The sequence below is a fragment of the Notolabrus celidotus genome, chromosome 19 (assembly GCF_009762535.1).
Source record: "Notolabrus celidotus isolate fNotCel1 chromosome 19, fNotCel1.pri, whole genome shotgun sequence".
NCBI lineage: Eukaryota > Metazoa > Chordata > Actinopteri > Labriformes > Labridae > Notolabrus > Notolabrus celidotus.
The window spans coordinates 2,548,163-2,570,087 of NC_048290.1; the positions used below are offsets into that span (position 1 = coordinate 2,548,163).

Here is a 21,925-nt window from a genome sequence, read left to right on the forward strand (position 1 = left end):
ATTCACTCACAGAGCTCTCAGTTAAAATAGTTTAACTATCAGAACATTGCATGAATCAATCAATCAAGCTTTATTTATATAGCACCTTTCATACAAATCAGATGCAACCCAAAGAGCTTCACAGTGATTGGAAATCAAGAAAGAAACAGAAATAAAAAAAATGGCAAGACTTATTCAAAAACAAAAATTGATTTTCAAATAAAACAATAAAATATGTGTAATTAAAATAAGTGAAAGCATCAAATTAATAATAAGAATATAAAAAGTTAAAATTAAATTAATTAAAAAAGTTGAAAATAGAATTAAGGCTAACAATATAAGTGAAACTGAGTAGATAAATTACAAAAAAATGAATGAATAAAAATAAAATAAACAGTTAAAAGTGTCAATATCACTTCTCTGGCACCAACCAATCAAAATCAGGAAGGGGCGGGACTTACAGTATCAACAATAACAGCAGAGGTCGACACTGAGGAGAAACTAAACATGCTCATTTCTTCAAGGGTGCAACTTCCGGGTCTAGAGTTGCCACTAATGTCATGCCACGATTTCTATCAATTGTTTTATGTCTTCTCTGTAAAAAGCAGATAAGTAGCCAACAGAGAAATTTAACACAGACTTAGTGCTGCCAACATGTGATCTGAAAACATGCCTTTAGTGGACACAGGACCTAATCCACCAATGAGAAAGCATTTGGCAACAGTGGCAAAGAAAGCATCCTTATAACAGGCAGAAACCTCGAGCAGGACCAGATTTATAGGTAGAAAACCATCTGCTGCAAGTCTGGTTGAGGATATGAGATGGAGGGAGAGACAGAAAGAGAGAAATTAACACAAAGGGACCAGGACATCAACAGATATATGAAATATGTCAATATAAGGATTAATAGTAAAGTGTTTATTGAAAATTAAACAAGTGTATCTGATAATAATCATCTCCTCTCTTCTTCTCTTCTTCCTTCTCCTGTAAAAGAGGAGTTCCTGTCCTACCTGCAGCACTACCAGCTGACAGTCCCAGTGCGGGTGGACCAGAACGGAGAGTTCCTGAGCTACACTGTGAAGCACCACCGGCCGGGCCGACGGAGACGAGGCGCGGTGGACCCCACCACGATGGGACAGCCGCCTCCACCGGCGTCGTCAGACCAGGACCCCCCGGAGTCCCGGCTCTTCTACAGACTGTCGGCCTACGGAAAGCACTTTCACTTAAACCTGACTCTCAACCCTCACCTGGTGTCCAAACATTTCACAGTGGAGTACTGGGGCAAAGACGGGCTGGAGTGGCGTCACAACGTGGTAGATAACTGTCACTATGTGGGATTCTTGCAAAATCAGCACAGCACGACCAGAGTGGCGCTCAGCAACTGCAAAGGCCTGGTGAGTACAGGAGGGGGGCTTTGGTTGAGGTTAATGTGAGGGGAACTAATCACAGATAACTAAATGTGTGGTCAGTGAAGTGAATCTTATAAATTACAACAAAATGACTGCAAAGCTGAAGAGAAGGCCGCTCTCTCAAACAAACTACTTCATCACTACTTCACATTTTTTCTTCTGCAATGCTGACTAGTCGTTCTTACTCCTGCACAGGCCGCTGTCCTCTCTCACCTCATTGTTTGTCGGTTAAAGCACCTCACCTTCGGTTAGTTCTCTTTGATTAAGGTCTCCAGTTTACAGGGTCACTTTTAAAACCGTAACACCGGGAGAGACGCATTCACGGTGGGCTGAGAGAAGACTACTGTTACAAATGGAAAAAACAATGAATGTGAATGGTTTTTTGAAAAATTTGAAAAAAAAAATTAAAAAAAATGTTTGAAAAAAAAAATTAAAAAAAATGTTTGAAAAAAAAAATGTTTGAAAAAAAAAATTAGAAAAAAAAATGTTTGACAAAAAAAAATGTTTGACAAAAAAAAATGTTTGACAAAAAAAAATTTTGGAAAAAAATTTTTTTTTGAAAAAAAAAATGTTCACAACAAAAATTTTGGAAATAAAAAAAAAAAAAAAAAATGATTTGAAAAATAAAATTTGAAAATTTTTTTTTTGAAAATTAAATTTTTGAAAAAAAAAATTGACAGAAAAAATTTGACAAAAAAGTTGACCAGGACCCTGTCGAAATAATAAATTTTCCTCAAATTTGAAATTGTGCTCCAAAAGCAGAAAAAAGTTGAAAATAAGTGAAAATTTTGTGCCTGCAGTTAAAAACATGTAAAAAGCAATGAATGATTAAACATGTGAGAGGAGATAAGCACGAGTAGCAAAGACGTTTCAACACGGCTTTAAAATCCTTTTGAACTCAAAAAGCCGTGGCAGAGATCGGACGGTGTTTTGGTTTAAACAGCGACCCTGTTAACTGGAGACTCTCAGCCGGATGCATCCCTCATAAACGTGTTTAGACGATCATTAAATATCTGATGAGGATATTTAGAAATCTTAATAAAAACTAAACTAGTTTGTATTCCCAGGAACTCCCTCTGTGTTTCAACAGATGTGTAAACTCCACAAACACTGACAGGTTCAGCTGAAGGTCTCCAGTTTACAGGGTCACTTTTAGAACCGGAACACCGGGAGGAGAGACACATTCACGGTGTGCTGAGAGAAGACTCAAAACACTGAGGTTAATCTACCAATCAGACACGTTCAGCATTGCAGGCCCTGCCCCCTGAAAGTCCCGGGACCTTTGAAAAGTACTACCCCCCTAGCAGGGGCTTCATAGGGGGGAGATTATCTACCCCTGAACTAAATTTAGACCCTGGGTCCACCTGCAAGGGTAAAGTTCCTCAAGTCAAAAACGGGGCCTCCTCTCTCACCTGGGAGATAAATTCACCTCTAGCTAAAGACGGGGGCTTTAATTCTGGAGCTCCCCAATAAAGAGTGCAAGGAGCAAACAAATACTTACAGAGACCTTTTACATGTTCTTAAACATATCAATACAGCCTGACTGATGTTTGAGAATGACACTTGTATAGAGCGGCTCTTTTGGAGGGTGTTTCTGCTGAAGTAGACCTTTTTTCTGCAAGACTTGTGCACTGATTTTGCACGACTGTCTAACATTTGTCTAACAAATCTGGTGCTGCAGACCGTGCTGAGAGTCTTACCAGAATCCCTCATTATTCCCTTTATAGTGGACTCAAAAAGTAGCCTACAACCAAGGGTCACTAACCAAGCAATATCTCCCATCATGCAAAGTTACAATAGACATGAATACTAATATTAGACGCATACAACAGCTACACAACAAATACCTGCAGAAAAACAGCATGTCACATTTAAACAAAACATCTGCAGACAGATGCATCAGCCTCCAAGTCATTTAGGGACCGCTTAAAAGCTTTCAAAGTTATCAGATCACCAAGTTTCAAATCCTTATTTGTAAGGCATTCCAGGTCGAGGGAGCAGCAAACCTGAAGGCCTTTTTTCCAAGTTCAGTCCTGACCCTCAGAACAGATAGTTATAAAAGATCCTGAGATTGAAGATTATGAGTTCCTGAGTTCTTTTGACTGCTTTGTAAAGGAAATGGCGAATGGATGAGAGATGTTTGATTAGAGGATTTTTCTTTGTGGTGATGACAGACGGGAGACCAGAGTCTGTGTGCACAAGACAAATAAATATGATTGTCTTTACTCTGAAAATCTGCTCAGTATGATACTTATATTTATCATTAATATCTGGCCAGTGTGGAGCTGCATGTTTTAAATGTGAAACAGCAATAATGTCACAAATTGAGAGATGCCTGAAGTGTCTCTTAATATGCTCACTGTGTCGTCCACTTCATTCAATTTGGACCCAACCATAGAGTCTGAGCACGCTCTGAAGCTCAAACCCTAAGTTGACACTCCTTCAGGTGAAGTTTCATCCATTGCATGTTTACAAAAAGAGTCGTTATATCATCCAATTTAAAGAACATGGTGTGACAGATACATTTCTTTTGTCCTGTATCAGCTGTTACCATAACTTGGTCCGACTCTATTATTATTCCAAGTGGCGAGTTCCCGCTCTCTAACCGCCCTTCGAGCCACAAAGAATTCACACAGCTCACCTCAAACAAACCCCGACACTAATGTCAGATAACTAATATATGCCGAGCTGGTGCTGCTCTCATGTCAGCCAACCTTTCAGTTGCAGCGCCAAAGGATTAGACCAATTGTAGTGTGCTTAACAGAGTCTTGGCTTGCTTCCACTTGGCACGCCGAGTCTGCAGGCAGCTTGGAGTGAGGTGATGCTCAAGGAGAGAAATCACATCATCTGTGCGATCTGTTTGTGATAAGCTTTTTTTTAACTTTCCATCTCTGTGTTCAATCTCACATTCGTATGTTTTCAAAGCGAGCTGAGATCACATTTCTTCAGCTGATGTCCGAGTGACTCCACGCGCTTCGTTCAGAAACAAACCAAACAGCACTAACAAGGCGTCTAATTATCCTGTCGGAGCACTTAGACCTCAGGCTTGTTATCCGCGGACTCTGCGACTGTCCAGCTTCTCTTTGCTAATCAAGAAATTGGAAGAAGTTTTAATATCCCTCCTCTGTTGAGAATAACTCTAAAGAAGGGAAAAACAAGCCCTGCTTCTTATTGGCAAATGTAATCATGCAGAAAAAACATTTAGCCAAATGTGTTGGCAAGACCTACACGGAGTATCATAAATTGAATTAGTGTTTGCCCTTTTTTCTAACAGCACCAAAAATGGACAAAAGCTGTGTCTGTGCTTTAATGTAATCAGCTGTCTGGACGCTTTGAGACCTTGACATCACACACTATTAAAATATTGACTATTTTTAATCGCTTTCATTGTAGCGTTCACTGAGCCAAGCCAGGGCTTTCGGTAAACTGGATTCTGCTTGGTTTACGCTCCGTATGGGGTGTTGAAGAGCAGAGAACAGTTTAATGAAGAACTTGATGCACTCCGATCGTTACGAGGTCTTAAATTTAACTGCAGACACCATGAGCACATTAGAGAGGGGAGATTAAATGAGGGAATAAAATGACACAATCATTTAAGAATACTCAAAATCAGGGGGCGCTGGTGGCCTAGTGGTCTAAGCGCCCCACGTACAGAGGCTACAGGGGTCGCCGGTTCGATTCCCGGCTTGTTGACCATCTCCTGCATGTCATCCCCCGCTCTCTACTCCCCATATATCCTGTCTCTCTTCAGCTGTCCTATTAAATGAAGGCAAAAAGGACAAAATCAAAGCTGCAGAGTCTGGGATTTAAGGCGCTTCTACTCAATGACACTTAATCCTACATTTCCCACAATGCAACTCTGTAGTGTCTGAATCAGTTATCTATTTTTCATGCATCTTTGTCTTTTAAACGACTCATCCCTCATTCTAGAACTAAACTAGGGATGGGCAATGATTTTCAAATATTCGAATATTCGTTCACTTTGTGAAAATCAAAATTACCTTGAATATTTTCTCTCTTTTTTTAAAAAAAAGTTATATTTTTGGCCTTTTGCCTTTATTTTATAGGACAGCTGAAGAGAGACAGGAAATGTGGGGAGTAGAGAGAGGGGGAAGACCATAGACTGTAAATAAAAATGGAGAGTGTTGCTCCGCCTCTTCCCGTTGTACGGTTCTGAAGCCAAAAAATCCCTCCCCTGGGCGCCGCCATTGTGCAGCCAGAGCCTGTGAAGCCACTGTAATAAGCTCCGCCCTACAGCTTGACATCACAAGACGCTGTGTGCCCTTTGAAGTTTCACTCCACGGCGGCTGTGAATCAAACAGGAAGTAAAACCCCGTTTTTTAAACTCTAATAACTAACGAAAAAGAAACTTTTCAGAAAAAAGAGGCCTTGAACACAAAACAGTCAAATACTAACTACATATCACCACAGCATACGGATGGGAGAAACATTCGTACGACGTGTATTTATTTTTTACAGTTTGACTGCTCCCCCATTCAAATGAATGGGGGAGACGGATTTTTTGACCTATACTGCAGCCAGCCACCAGGGGGCAGACACACTGCTGAAAGCCTCACCACCAGCCACCGGAACCTCTCCCTTGGGGAAGACATGCAGGAAATGGTCGACTGGCCGGGAATCGAACCGGCGACCCCTGCGACGAGGAATGTAGCCTCTGTCCGTGGGGCGCTTAGACCCTATTTTCTCATTTTAAAAGTAACATTTTTCATCGTTTTGACTGTCGCCTGGTTGTAATACAGTGTTCCCACCAGACGGTGGCTATAGAGCGTCTTAAAGCCGTTTGCTTACCACATTAAGTGACAGAAGAAGAAGAATGTAACTGCATTAAATAGCAAAAGAAGAAGAAAACATTTGCAACAGTTGCAGTGATTTTCTCTGTTTCTGAATCTCACACCACCACACCAAGCTGCAACCTCTGGAGTAAAAATATGAGTCCAATGTGGAAGTGCTAAAAAAACTGCAGTTCATTGAGTGTCCACTTGAGGCAGGCTCCGGAAGTACAGGAAACCACATACACACCAATTCAAAAAAGCCGATCTTTACAGCAGAAATAAACATGTTTACAGCCTGGTACAAAAAACAAGTGTAGTGTGGATAGCTCATTTCTTGATCGGCACACACTGTACAGGGGGTGAATTATTTCATAACGTGGCAATTTCAAAGATATTGAGATTACAAGTCTTCTAATGAGAGGCACAGCTGACTTGATTGACAGGTAGGAACACTGTAGCTGTTGGCGAGGGGGCTCAAACCCCACCTCTGCCGCCGATTGGCCTCAAAACAGCTCTTCAGAAACAGATGGGTGACGTCACGGATACAACGTCCATATTTTTCACAGTCTATGCACTGCACATGTATTTCCAGAGAGTGAGCATGGCTGTAAAATTTAAACATACACGCCACGCCGTGTCACAGAAACACCAACGTAATGTTTAGACAAAGAGCAGATTTCTAGAAGCTTTATTGGGCCTTCAAATTCTCTATTTGAGATACATAGACTTGTCTCTCCATCGTCTCCATATACTCTGTTAAACATCCCAAACAACTTTCTTTTGCGATCTGTTTAAGCAGGTAAAAGTAGACAGAAATGCTCTTTTGAAATAAGAAGAGCTGGACTGAATAGAGAGAAAGTTTACACTAAAGTCAGAAAACAAACACTGCTCTTATATTCTATGTAAGCAGGGAGCAGTGATGTTTCTTTGTGTTTCTAACCTGTTCTGTCTTTCTTCTCTTTCCAGCACGGCGTTATAACAACAGAGGACGAACAGTATTTGATAGAGCCATTAAAGAACCTAACCTCCACCTCCTCCAGTGAATGGAACCTGGAAGAAGCACAGCAACATGTTATTTATAAAATGTCTGCCATTCCCTCACCGCAAGAGCATAGCCAGGAGTTCAGCTGTGGCATTTCAGGTTGGTGAACCTCCATCTGGGTTGGACTCTGTGTGGGTGGGACTGACGTAAAGGAATAACTATACATAGCAGGTTAGAGGAAGTGCTGGTTTGGTTCTAGGCCCAGGTTCTGGTAGGCATGACCGGGCCTCTTGTGTGCTGAAGTTGCTCCTGGCCTGGACACCTTTCAACCTGTAAGAAGAAGCCTCGCTGCAGCTTTCATAAAAAGCCCTTCAGTGCATAAAGAGTTTTTTGGCTCAGGCTTTTATAGAAGAAGCTATTTATAGAACCAACAATCACGCTCAGATTTTAGATTTCAAACGACTGCACCGAACGTCTGCTGAGATATGACGAATTGGAAAAAAGAACCAGGTGGAGATTTGGTATTTGGGCCAAGGTCTTATAAGAAACAGCAAAGGCTGTCATCCCCAGGAAGCTAGCAAGCCCTAACATGTACCATCTTATAGCTTTTTTCCCAGAGCATCTGGGTCATAAAGCAAAGGCTTTAGCTGCAAGGTTCAAAGGGCCAGATTCTCTATGCATGTGCATCTACAACACAAGCTGGCTCTCTTTCAAACGGATTATCATTTGACTGCTTAATAATTCACTCTGACGTGTGTCTCTGCCTTTCTTTTGTTCACAGACCTCATAAAAAACAGTAGCCTGTCCAGCAGCACACCCCCCCCTGTCCGCGTGTCTCCTGAATCCCCAAACATCAGCGAGCAGTCGAACGGCACCCACAGGCAGAGGCGCTCCGTCAGCAGCGAGCGCTTCGTGGAGACGCTTGTGGTCGCTGATAAAATGATGGTCGGTTACCACGGGCGCAAAGACATCGAGCACTACATCTTGTCTGTGATGAATATTGTAAGTTTGATCCTACTTTTTGGTTCTGAGACTGTGGAGGTTCAGTTTTTGTGTCGTCTGATGGTTCAGGATCTGACGGTGTGGACACAATTTGTCTGACTTTGTGTCTTTTCTTATTTTCTGGAGGTCAGGTTGCCAAACTTTACCGTGATGCCAGTCTAGGAAATGTTGTGAACATTATTGTGACCCGCTTGATTGTCCTAACTGAAGATCAGGTAAGGAGACATTCCTAAACTCCCTAAACTCCCTGTTCTGATTATAACCAGCCCTCTTTATAGCGTCTGCGCCCTCACCTGCTGTCAGTGTATAACCGATACGCCTGGCGTGAGTGCTCTGCAGTATTTTATGCGATTACCGTACTTGAAGGGGGGGGGGGGGGGACAAGAGAGACTCCTCACCATATGGCCACCACTTCAGATGAAAGATGTGCTCAGGCATCTTCCCTCAGGGAGTCTCAATTGAGGATTTAACATGCACGGTACATGTGTATGTATGTGTGATGGGAGAAACAGAGAGCTCAATAGCATCTGTTTTTTTTCCAAAGGGCTCTTCACTGAGCATCAGGTCCAAAAAACTAGTCTTCATGTAAAGAGGAGCCGCACTTTGATCCAACAGGACGCTCGTTTATCAGCCCTTGTTTTGGATACCCTGGATATAAAATAAAGTTACAGAACACAACATTTTACGGTGAGAGTGAGTCACTGATGGGCTGTTTAGTTGTTCAGTGTTGTCTTCTACTTTATCATCATGAAGCTGAACTCAGCACTGCATCAAGGGCTGGTTGGTCTAATTACATTCATGAAAGAGGATGCATTTAGCAGACTCCACTCCTGCTCGCTCCTCTCCTTCTTTGACTCGTCTGACGGGGTTTACTTCTACGACGACGTCTCCTCTCTTAAATCAAACACAAACATCTTCGCTTTTCCAGAAACTTGTCCTTAAATCTCCCACTCATCCCAGTACAGGCCTCCTCCAAATAATTCATCTGGATAATCTTTCCACTCTGGCAGCTCGCTGGTTAGCACTGTCAACACTTGACATCAAGTGCTCATGTCACAGTTCTTCTGCATTTTAAGACAGTTTTAAACGTCTGAGACCAACAAGAGATAAGAGGGGTACGGAGAACAACAGAAAAGTGCTGCTTATTCAACAGACACGACATGACACGACACGTCAGGACACGTCAGGACACGTCAGGACACGTCAAGACACGTCAAGACACGTCAGGACACGACACGTCAGGACATGATAGGACACGTCAGGACACGTCAAGACACGTCAAGACACGTCAGGACACGACACGTCAGGACACGACAGGACACGTCAAGACACGACATGACACGACACATCAGGACACGTCAGGACACGTCAGGACACGTCAAGACACGTCAAGACACGTCAGGACACGACACGTCAGGACACGACAGGACACGTCAAGACACGTCAGGACACGACACGTCAGGACATGATAGGACACAACACTACACGAAACGATGAAAAATGACACGTCAGGACACGTTAGGACACAACATGACACAAAAGGACATGTCTGGACATGATAGGACACCACACGACACAAAAGGACATGTCAGGACATGATAGGACACCACACGACACAAAAGGACATGTCAGGACATGATAGGACACGACATGACACAACAGGACACGACAAGACACAAAGGGACACGACATGACATGACAAGATACGACGCAAATCAACTTGACATGATTAGACAGGACAGGACACGACACGACACGACACGACAAGACACGAAGGGACATGACAGGACAGCACAGGACATGACAAGACACGATGTGAAACAAAGTGACACGATAAGACAGGGAAGGCCAGGACAGGACATGAAACAATAAGACACGAATGGACAAGACACAACAGGGCATGACAAGACAGGACAAGACGTGACACAGCAGGACACAGCAGGACACATCAGGACAAGACAGGACATGACACGACAGGACAGGATACAAAGGGACACGACAGGACATGACAAGACACGAAGGGACACGACAGGACACCACAGGACACGAAGGGACACGACAGGACATGACAAGACACGAAGGGACACGACAGGACATGACAAGACACGAAGGGACACGACAGGACATGACAAGACACGAAGGGACACGACAGGACATGACAAGACACGAAGGGACACGACAGGACAGGACAAGATACGACGCGAAACAACGTGACACAATAAGACACGACACAACATGGCAAGACAGGACAGGACAGGAAACAATAAGACACGACAGGACACAATACGACACGATAGGACACGACACGGCAAAACACGACACGACACGATACAATAAGATGTGATACGACATGTTTTGATAGGATAGGATACGATGTGATACCGTACAGCTGTGGCTCCCAACGTTTTAGCACGGCCTTCCTTTGGTTGACGGAAAGATTTTCAAGCCCTCCTTCCCATCACCAGATGCATCTTCACATCCATCCATTAATGACCTAATGGTCCTTACACACCATTCCTGAACAACCTTTTTTGTGTAGCGTCACATGTTTTAGTTTTAAAGTATTTTACCATTTTGCTCGTGTGTTCTGATTCTTGCAGCCTAACCTGGAGATCAACCATCACGCTGACAAGTCTCTGGACAGTTTCTGTAAGTGGCAGAAGTCCATTCTGTCTCATCACAGCGATGGAAACAGCATTCCTGAAAACGGGATGGCTCACCACGACAATGCTGTCCTCATAACTCGGTGAGTGAAGAAGACCCACACCTTCATGTTGCTGCCTATAGTGGGGTATAGGAGCTGTGCAGACTGCTGTAGCTGAGTGTGTTTGCTTGTAGAGTCTGACAGCAGCAGAACGTCCACGTCTCTGCACAGACTAAACCCAGCTGATGGGAATAAGGACCTCTGTTCTGAAGGGGAAAACATGCTGTTTCGGACGTACTGTACCTGTCACGCTGAAATTTATGTCAGGGGTGTTTCCATAAAACAGCAAAACTCTGTCATTACCTGGAATAGACTTTATTGTTGCCAGAACTGTTTTGGCCACACAACCAGCAACATAACTATTCCTTCTCCCTCTGCTTCTCTCTACAAAGAGGGACGGTGTGATGTGATTGAGATGGACTAAAGCCAAACTTTTTTTTACTCTCTGGAGTCTTGACCAAATATCTGTTCTATCATTAGTGAGCTCTTGCTTGTTGTCAGTCAGTTGATCATCTCCAGCTCTTTTGGCTCCTGGTTTTATTGTTGGGTTTAGCTTCAACACGGTCCAGCACCTCAGGCTGCTTAGCCGTCATGTCATGGCCTTTCTGGTTCACCTATGAGCAAATAATTGTTGTTTTATCAAGAAAGATGATTCATTTATTAACCAAATCCTCATGAAACAATGAGGTCATTAATCTTTACCACTTACAGAAAAAGGCACCAGCACAGAAAACCTTTAGACTTCACTCGTCCTCTTTATTGTTTGAAGGAGTGTTGATCCATTTTTGGCCACTAGGAGGTAGAAGAACTGCAAAACAAGCTAGCACATGCACAGCCCTTGTATAGCTACCATCTCTTAGTTACCTTTTTAAGCTTACATGCTAGCAAATGAGTGCCTTCTTACACATATTGTTGGAGGAATGTTTCTGGCTACCTTCCAAAACTTAAGCTTGCGACACGTTCCAAATCCGCCGACTGAAAGCAAATTAAACTATTCGAATGAAGGCAAACTTTCTTTATTGTAATCGTCAATGTCTGTAACCCCTGCAACGGGATAGGTTTCAGTCAGCATGCTGAAGAAATATCCTTTTTGATAGAAAGTATTCAAAACGATAAGACAGCCTCAGAGTTTTTGGTTAAAAAACACGATCTGTTTGGGGCGCTGCTGGCCTAGCGGTCTAAGCGTCCCACGTATAGAGGCTACAGTCCTCGTCGTAGAGGTCGCCGGTTCAACTCCTGGCCGGTCCACCATTTGTAGGGTTGCCACCTTGGCAAATGTAACGGGTGTGAGGGTGAACCCAAAAGCAGCACACTGGAGCCCGGAGGAAACAGCAGGTAACAGTCTTTACTAACCAGGTCACACAATGTCTGTTGAGATGCTGGTTTCGCTGTGTGGAGGATCAGGCTGGAAACAGACGAGGAGCAGGCAGATCTCTTGGTCGGGGACAGAAGGCTGAGGTAGTTACCAGGGCAGAAACGAGGAAGGAAGGTCGGGGACAGGCAGGGTCGAAACCGAGAGATCAGTCCGAGGAAAATCGCTGGAGAGTCTTGCATTTGCAGAGAGAGCTATCTGGCACTGAGTGAGCTGAAACCGGGACTTAAATACTGGCAGCAGGTAATGAGAAACAGGTGATTTGTGTTGGCTTAAGGAGGAGAGTGTGGTTCAGGTAAACGAAGGGGAGTGGAAATGTACTGGGCTGAGAGGCTGAGCAGGTGTGGCAGGTGATAACTGTGACAGCAAACCCTGAAACCATGAAAAAAAGGGATACTCGACCACTTGTTCGGGGCGGAGGGCTCGGCGACTATTACCAGTTCAGACCGATCAAATGAACATAAAATTCAGACATGGGAAACTGAAGCTCTGCTGCTGCAATCCTGTCTTCTTCTGGTGAACCTTTTTTTGTCATAAAAGTTGTAATGGCTGCCTGTTTTTGTTTGTTTGATACCACAGCTTGATGCTTTCTTGTTTTTGCATGGATTTCCAATGAGTTTTTCCTTTCATATACTAAGGAGATTTTAGCCGGACGCAAAACGCATGTGGCGGAAAAATTGTCTCCCTGTCCCATTCAAACTCTGACTGTGTTGCCCAGTCAGGATTGTAACTGGTATATTGTTTATAGTATATCGGCCCCTGCTTGAGCCGCTTTGAACGCTAGGGCGTGAGCGTGTGACATACGCATAGACCATAGACTGTAAAAAATATGGACGTAGTATCCGTGACGTCACCCATCTGTTTCTGAACGCTGTTTTGAAGCCAATCGGCTGCGGCAGCCATATTGCTTCTGTCGAGCCAGTGTGACGTAAAGAGGCGGGCTTTGAGCCTCCTAGCCAACAGCTGCAGTGTCCCTGCAGGCAGCTGTGCCTCTCATTGGAGGACTAGTAATCTCAATATCTTCAAAATTGCCGAATTAGAAAAAAATTCACCCCCCTCACAGTGAGAGGACATCGAGAAATGAGCTATTCAGACTACACTCATCTTTTGTACCAGGCTGTAAACATGTTTATTAATGCTGCAAAGATCGTCTTTTCCCCATTCATGTGTATGTGACTTCCGGTACTTCCGGAGCCAGCCTCAAGCGGATCCTCGATGAACTGCAGCTTTTAACACTTCCGCATTGACTCATATTTTTAGACCGGAGGTTGCCGCTTGGCATAGACATGAAGAAAACAGAGACAATTCTAAATAGCTGCAGAAGCCCCGGGGACCTTTCTAGACTACAGAACGAAGGAAATCAAATCAGGTTTTTGCATTTTCCCCCCAAAAAACAGGACAAATTGTGTCCCAGGACAGCTGGTGAAAAAAGAGAACAATTCTTGAAAAACGGGACGGGTGGCAACTCTAACCATTTGCTGCATTTGGTCCCCCTCTCTTTTCTCCCCACATTTCCTATCTCTCTTCAGCTGTCCTGTCATTAAAGGCAAAAATACCCAAAAAACATAACTTTAAAACAAACAAAAATCTGTTCAATACAGGACAAGAGCTGCAAAAAACAATCTCTGATTTGTCCACAGGGGGCGCCAAAATCCACACAACTAAATGTTTACAACAGAAGCTCTAATTAAGTTAACAACTGAAACATTTCTGCTCCGAGCTTCTTAAATTGCTGCTTTTCTCCATTACAATCACACACTTAAAATCTCAGGGCTTTTGGAGACCAACTCCAAACCTGAAAACAAAACACAACTGTGTTTTTGTGATGGTTTGATATTTTATAGTCCAGATGCCTAATCAAGGAAATAAAGCTCCAATTTATTGAAAAACAAAAAATAATCATGAGCTGCAGACTCAGACCATGAGTAGTGGAATAGGAAGTTTTGATAGTATTCTCTGCTGCAGGCTATTTGTTGTTTAATTCAAGCTTGGTAATTTATCTCTGCACTGAAATGTAATTACCGTTTGGCCGTATATAAATATTTCCATTTGGAATCCGGCCTGAATGCTTACGGGAAGCAGACATTGTTCATGCAGTTACTTCCATAATATATGACTCCTTTTTTGTCATTAGAGATCAGCGTTCAGCTCCTGCAGAGATGCATCAGCAGGACATGAAAGCCTGTTTAATTGACATGATTCACCGTTTTTCATTTTATGTTACCGTGACCTCAGCAGCACTGGTGCGTCTTTGTCAGCCTCTGCATCATATGGCAGTATTTTTAAGGCCGTCTTGTTTTGAATGTGGCCTGTCACGTTCTAAAAAGGACACTGAGGGAAATTAGGAAAATAAATCCAAACAAACAGACGTTCCTAACAAGGTCAAAATTGTACCTTTCTGGTTTGGAGCTGCTCCACTGAGGAGAAGGAGGGAGGGAATGAGGAGAGAGAGAGAGGGTGAAGGAGGGAGGGAAGGAGAACGAAATTAAATTTGCTGTGCCCTTGGTTTTAATAGATTAAAAGCCTAAGGAATGATTGGATCATTTATTTGAAATGTATGATGTGTTCTTATAGCACTGGGGCTCAGAGTGTTCTGCCCTCTGCTCTATTGGATTACCTGTATGTGAGTTACGGGGGTTAACAGTAGGGACACAGCATACTTAGCCTTGTGCTTACCTCCCATTCATGTCTGAGCACTGTGTGTTTACTGAGGGACATTTAGCAGCAGGCTCATACTATACATACAGAAAAAAACAAGGTGTTTCATGGGACCTGACATGACTGAGGAAGCTGAAACGCTACTAGAAGTTAATGCTAGCTGATATCCACAAAGTTCACAGTGGTGGTGAATCTAAGAAAACTTTATTTCCTTTCTTTGGATCAACCAGGAACTAAAAAGTGAGTTAAAAGGACATTTTGAGAGGGATATCAAGTCAAAGCTAACCCATAAAGCATAGCTACTTTTGGCTAACTGTTAATGTTGGCCACCAGCAAGCTAACATCACCCTTAAAGTGTGAAATGATACACAAGAAATACTGTTAGCTAGCTTACAATGACATTAGCTGGAAATGGGTTTAAAGCTAATGTTAGCAGTTGTATCTTAGCTATGAATTATGTTGTTGTAGCTAAAAACATTGATGATGCAGATTTAGCGTCTGGTCATTGGAGTGACAGAATTTGAAGGTTAGCATTCAACTGTTCCTAGCTAGCACTATACTACTACTCTGTTACACTATTCGATAGGAAAGCCATAAATTCCTAGCTAACCATACTGTGTTGTGACTTGTTTTGTTAAGTAGCTAATAAAATACTCTATTTATATGTTACTTAGTTTAATAAATTACAAAGAAATGTTAAAAACACACTATTTAATGGGGTTTAGAGCATTAACTGTGAAAAACCAGCTAACGGAAATGCTTTGAGATACATTTCCTATGTTGACAGGAAGTTATTTTATTTTGAAGTACTAGAAAATAAGACGTCATGCTGTTGTCGTTAGCTTGATGTTGTCCAATGTTGAATAGTTAACAGTTAGCTTCCACTACGTGACATACCGTAAGCTAGCTAGCAGTAACGTCCAGTTGAAAGCTAACAGAAAGCGGTGTTAGCCGTTGGTTCTCAACAAGTATTCAATGTGTTGTTTTATCTTTAAATATGTCCTCATATAGAGCAAGAGTAACACAGTCTATTGGTAATCAAGTTGCTGATTAATGAGTAAGTGGTCTTGTGACTAATTTGTGCAAACCTGGAATACGGCAGTTGAGAGTTAGCATCCAACCGTTACTAATTCCCATTTTTAGGGACACTGTACACGATACAAGCGTGGAAATTAAATGTTTACAGAGCACCTGAAGTCCCAAAAAGTACATTTTTATACTAGCTGAACCAGAAAACAACTTGTGTCGACAATATAGTTATCTTGTGCGCACAAGATAACATGTAATATGTTACCTTTATTTAATTTAATACCTTTTTGGGGACCTCAGGAGCTCTGGGAATTTCAGAATATAAGCCTCATGTATTGTATAGTTTGTCAAACTAATATAACCAGAAAACAACTTGTCGACAATATAGTTCTCTTGTGTGCACAAGATAACATGTAATATGTAATATAATATGCAATATTTAATATCTTACTTTTTTTTGGGACCTCATGAGCTCTGTGAATTTTAGGATTTAAGCCTCATATATTTTATAGAGTGTCAAACTAAAAGAAACTGAGGATATTAGCTGTTATTTTCATCACCAGATATGTTATTTTAACTGAAAGATAGACCCCTCTGTCTCTTCTGATTTCGGCCGTACATTGTTTTGTCCTTTTGTCATCTAATCATGACATTATACTGAAAAATGTGCCTTATTATGAGTTAAATGCTACTGCTATGCTAAAGGTTTAAATGATGTCTGAATCTGGAGAGAATGGAATGACAAAGATTCAGTGAAAAACAAACCGTGCATGTGATCAAGAGTTAATCTAACTGTGTGCTTTCCCCTTTAGGTACGACATCTGCACCTACAAGAACAAACCCTGCGGTACCTTAGGTGAGTTGGACTAAAGCAGAGTGAGATCTGTGTTATCATGTGTTGTCTTGCCAAATTGGAAACCTTAGCCGATGTTGACTGTACTATCCTCCGGTTTGGGAGTTCGCTCCTCTTTCTTCTCCCTCTGGAGGGTTTTCAGTTTCACGTTTGGCCTTCAACGTGTCCTCAGACAAACCTTATTTAGCAACCTTTGCAAGCCTCCTTTAGAGGAGCACCAGACGGCTCCTGTGAGACATAATGAGAAGGATGTTTTCACTTGTGTGATTATTATAGCTCCTCATTGACTCCCCCTCGGCTGCTGGTGGAGGCCACGAGCCCTGAACCTGGACGGGACAGCAGTGGTCTCTAACCTCAGTTTGTCTAAGGTGTTTACACTTCCCTTCAGGGTTCTAGAGAGAGAGAGAGGAAAAGGTATGTGTCGGTGGGATGCAGAGGTGGGGGGAGAAAAGAGGAGAAGATGGAGAAGAAGAGGAGGAGTTGAAAGGAAAATGGAAGTGGAAAAGGGCAATTACAGGGAGTGTTGGAGTATGCAGGAGAGAGATGGAGTGGGTGATAGGCTGGCTGTGGCGGTATTGGGGGTGGATAAAGGACAGCAGGCAGTGGCAGAGACCCTCATCCCTCCTCCCTCCTCCCCCCTCGACCCACCCGATACCTCCTACCTACCCAGCCCTCCTCTTCCCATCTTATCTGTGTCAAAGCCCCGCAGGCTCCACAGTATATCTTGGAGGTAATATTGTGACTTCAGGGGTGGTTTGACAGATTGACCGCATTCGTCACATTCCCCGGTTGCTTTAATTGCCCTGGCATCTGCTTGGCTTCCTCGTTGTCTCAACCCCCTCTTCCTCCTCACCCCACCCCCCCTTCCCTCCTCCCCTCCAAGATCATGCTCCCGGGTCAGATCGCTGGCCTTTAGGGTCGCCGAGTAATCACGGGGCTGGAGATAATACACAGTCCAGCCCGGTGTTAAGACAACAACTTGCACACACACACTTTACTCTCTCTCTCTTCCACACACACACACACACACACACACACACACACACACACACACACACACACACACACACACACACACACACACACACACACACATTCTTAAACTAATCGCAGAGTAGCCACCCTCTTTCCTTTCCCTCCCTCTCCTCCTTCTTTCTTCACCTTCAGGCTCCCTCTTTCCCCGCAGTCATGGCTTCGGTGGCCTCCTGATTTGCGAGTCTATTCTTGTTTAGCCTCTTAGTGGAGAGGATACAAAAGCCGCGCTGCCACTTAGCCGGGAGTTCGTAGCGGGAGGACGTGGAGCAGCACTGACCACCAGAACACTAAGATTTATGCAGGTTACTTACACGTGATGCACATGCAGGTGTGTTGCACAAAATATCCAGGCATGCTCGACTGTTGACCTGAAGCAGCTGTTTGTGCACGTGAAGAAATAAGAGAATGCACGTCGTGACATAGATTTAAAGGGTCAGTGCACCTAAATCACAAGGAATCATTATGTGTTGGAAAGAGGCACACAAACACTTTCTATTGCATTGTTTGTGCAGCACCTCTGCCTCCTCCTCAGTGGAAATACGGTCAAAATTATGAGCTTGCTCTTGAAAAAGGCGAGTGTAAATATGGAAGGTTTTTCATATTTGTGCATTAAAGACTTCAGGTTGCATAAAGATGCACAGTCACTTTTAATCATGTCATAATGTTGCATTCTGTTCGTCTGCAGAGGTTTAAATTTGCACAGTTGATGATTCAGAGACCTACATGGATAATCTCAATGTGCAAAACTTCTGAAACCCCAAATAACAAAAGTTAAGATAGGATAAGATACTCCTTTATTCGTCCCACAACGGGGAAATTCATGGAGTTACAGCAGCAAACAAAGAGGTGTACAGTACAAGAATTTAAACAAGAATATATATCGAAAAAAAATGTCCATCAGAGACGACAGCTTGGCCATAATTCTCCTGTCAGCCACCACCTCCACAGGGTCCAGGACTGAGCCGGCCCTCTTCACCAGCCCTGCTCTCCTGTATCCTATCCGCCCACAGCAGGTGTTCGTGTCCGGTGTTAGCTCTGTTAGCATGATGCTACTCTGGTGCTGGGTTAGCTCATCCAGCTCATCGTAGACAGATCCCACAGTTGCTTAACGGTTAAACCAATCAGTGTTTATCTTCACAGATTTTCAGTTCATTTCATTAAAGCTAGAGTTGGTAGTCACTGAAAACTAGCATGAATATGAATGTAGCATTTCCTTAGGACTCCATCTAACCCCTCCCCTCCTCCAAATTGACACCCCCGCTCACATGCATGAGTACCACTGATTCACGACCATATTACCGTGTCTGATTCCAAACCGGTCCTCAGCACATGGTTTGTGTTTTGCACTACGTCCACTCATGTCTCACTCAGCGGTAAGAAAACACCAAAACATTCTCATAGTGAAAGTTAAAAACTCAAACAAACATGAAATGTACGCTCTGCAGGAGGCGGGCCGAACAACAGGATGGAATCTGATTGGTTTCATGATTTGGCTCCTGATGGCAGGGATTGGTTGGTGTTTTCCCAGGTTTACTCCGGCTGTAGATAGCAGCTTTTGTTCTTATTAAGAACACATTATGTATTGATTGCCATCGGGACATGAAGATCATTTTAACCAGTATAACAAAAAGTGGATCTAAATCTGACTACCAACCCCAGCTTTAATAAAGAGACTTCAGTCCTCTTCTTAAAGCACCCTGCTTCTGGTCTCAGCAGTATTCACTTTTATCAGCTCTCTGGAAGCAGCAGACTCAACAGCTGATATGTGAAGCACGTCTTCAACAACAGTCCTTGCAGTCGGTCTGTTTAGTCCTCCCTGTCTCACAGATTGTGGAGCTGGCTGTGATTTTAAAATCAGGTCTTGTCACGTGAGTCTCTGGGGTTCACAGCGCCCAGCTCTCTGACAGAAGCGTGTTCAGTCCTTTTCCATTCTGCACCTCTGTATTCTTGTCCTTTACTTTGAGGAGGGGGAAATAATGCGACAGGAAGCTGACACCTGAATGATCATCACCCTACGTGCATGTTTACTGCGACAGATATTCTCTCTCCCAGGATGCTGCTGTGCTGATGACGAGTCGGATGATTAATCCTATGCATTTGTCGGCTATTTGATGCAAATGAAGTAACGACTCCTTTAAATTTCTGTAATTTTAACACTGATTTATTGAATTTGAAAAGTAACAAGCTACATTTCTAGTTACTGCACGTATTAGCTGAGTTAGATGAGAACTCCACTGCTCACCACGCTGGAAATAGGTGGGGGAAAGGTTTTCTGTTGCACATTTTGCAAAGTTTGAAGAGTATTTAGTTTTTCTCTTCTTTACTTCCACCTAAAAATATTTGTATATTTTATTTACTCAACCTGTATTCAGCCAGGTGAGTCCCTCTGATATCAGGGATCTCATTTCTGAGGGAGAGGGAGACGAGGCCAAGACTGAGAGCAACACAAAGTTCAACAATAACAAGGAGAACTTAAAAAAGAAAGAAAGATCAACATTTGCACGTAGAAAACTTGAATTCATGTAATTTCTCTGAGGCTTTAAAAACATTCTGAGTCTTGCAGTTTCAAATCAGTCTGCAGGTTGATCCCGGCAGAAGTTTTAGGACACCTAAAAGCTTTCTCTCCCAGCTCACGTGCTTCTAAAACTCTCATTTCAAAAGTCCTCTTTCTCACAAATTAATGCACATCCCCCAACTCATTCACACACACCTGCTTTGTGCTGTCATCCGATCCGCTCTGCAGTCACCTGTAGATGTAATCTGTGAAGAATTGCCTCCTGTCTCCCTATCTGACCTGTCAGGCTCGAGGAAAAAAGGACCCGCGACACCTGGATTGTGGAGAGGTTTTAACTTTAAACACCCTCCTCTCCTTTTTCCCTCGTCCTGCGAGCGGAGCTCTGAAATGAGGAAAACATCTATATTCCCTGACAGCTCTCTGCCGGGGTACGGCGTTGGTGAAGGGGTCCTTATATTCCCTTTCTTGGCTCGGGTTTTAGGCGATCCCTTGTTACATGAATTGAAATGTATAAATCTAAGCATGTCTAGACTTTTTCCAGCAGACTCCGCCGTGTTCAAAGAATGAACAAAGATGTCTAGCCAAAGATCCTTAACTCAACTCCCTGTGGTGACCAGGAGATCATATGTGTGGAATCCTGATTTTATGACCATGAATCCTAAGCCTGCCTCCCGTTGACCCTGTGTTTGTATGTTTGTCTGCTGTGTGTGTGTTCCTGTGTGTGTGTGTGTGTGTGTGTGTGTGTCCAGGCTTGGCCTCCGTAGCTGGAATGTGCGAGCCGGAGAGGAGCTGCAGCATCAATGAAGACATCGGCCTGGGTTCTGCTTTCACCATCGCGCATGAGATTGGCCACAAGTGAGTTTTAAGACTTTTAGGATCCTAATATAAAGTATAAATGTGACTTTACACTGATGCAAGAAGCAGGGGTGGGAGCAAGTCTAGAGTCCCTGAAGCTGGAATCACAGGTTCAACCTGAAGATGCCGTCTGGATATTTATCATTAAATACACCTCTCTGTAAAATACATGGATCTTTAAGCTCAGGGATCCTGCAGAGTCCTGATAGCAATTTTTACATTTCAAGGTCATAGAAAGTTTTTTTTTGACTTGTGAGAAGTCTTACATTGTAGATGCCACTTTGACCAAGACAGAACAAATCCATACTGTTGCAATTTTGATTTTTTTTTAAAGTTATATTTATGGCCTTTTTGCCTTTATTGTATAGGACAGCTGAAGAGAGACAGGAAATGTGGGGAGTAGAGAGAGGGGGAGGACATGCAGGAAATGGTCGACCGGCCGGGAATCGAACCGGCGACCCCTGCGACGAGAACTGTGGCCTCTGTACGTCGGGCGCTTAGACCGCTACGCCCGCAATTTGGATTTTATATGACTTTATTTACTTTTTCTTGTGGCTTTCCTCGTTCACAGACTTTTACGGCAGCGCATGATGCATGCATTTGCTAACCTTGATCATGAGAGGGACAGAAACGAATATGAACAAATGCAAAGTCAAAGAAATTTGGCTTCAGGAGTTGTTGAATATTATACAACACAGAGCAGAGTGAAGTTATATGCATGCACTTAAACTGAAGCATC

General features: G+C 43.2%; 1 protein-coding gene across 1 annotated transcript in view; it reads left to right on the forward strand.

Annotated features, from left to right (window-relative positions):
• Positions 1–21,925, forward strand: part of adamts6 (ADAM metallopeptidase with thrombospondin type 1 motif, 6) — a 97,426-nt gene that overhangs the window by 3,609 nt on the left and 71,892 nt on the right. Inside the window, exons 3-9 of the mRNA XM_034708981.1 lie at positions 973–1,373; positions 7,148–7,322; positions 7,945–8,165; positions 8,297–8,380; positions 10,766–10,911; positions 16,741–16,784; positions 21,081–21,186. Of these exons, the coding sequence (XP_034564872.1) occupies positions 973–1,373; positions 7,148–7,322; positions 7,945–8,165; positions 8,297–8,380; positions 10,766–10,911; positions 16,741–16,784; positions 21,081–21,186 (1,177 nt within the window). The remainder of the gene's footprint in view (positions 1–972; positions 1,374–7,147; positions 7,323–7,944; positions 8,166–8,296; positions 8,381–10,765; positions 10,912–16,740; positions 16,785–21,080; positions 21,187–21,925) is intronic.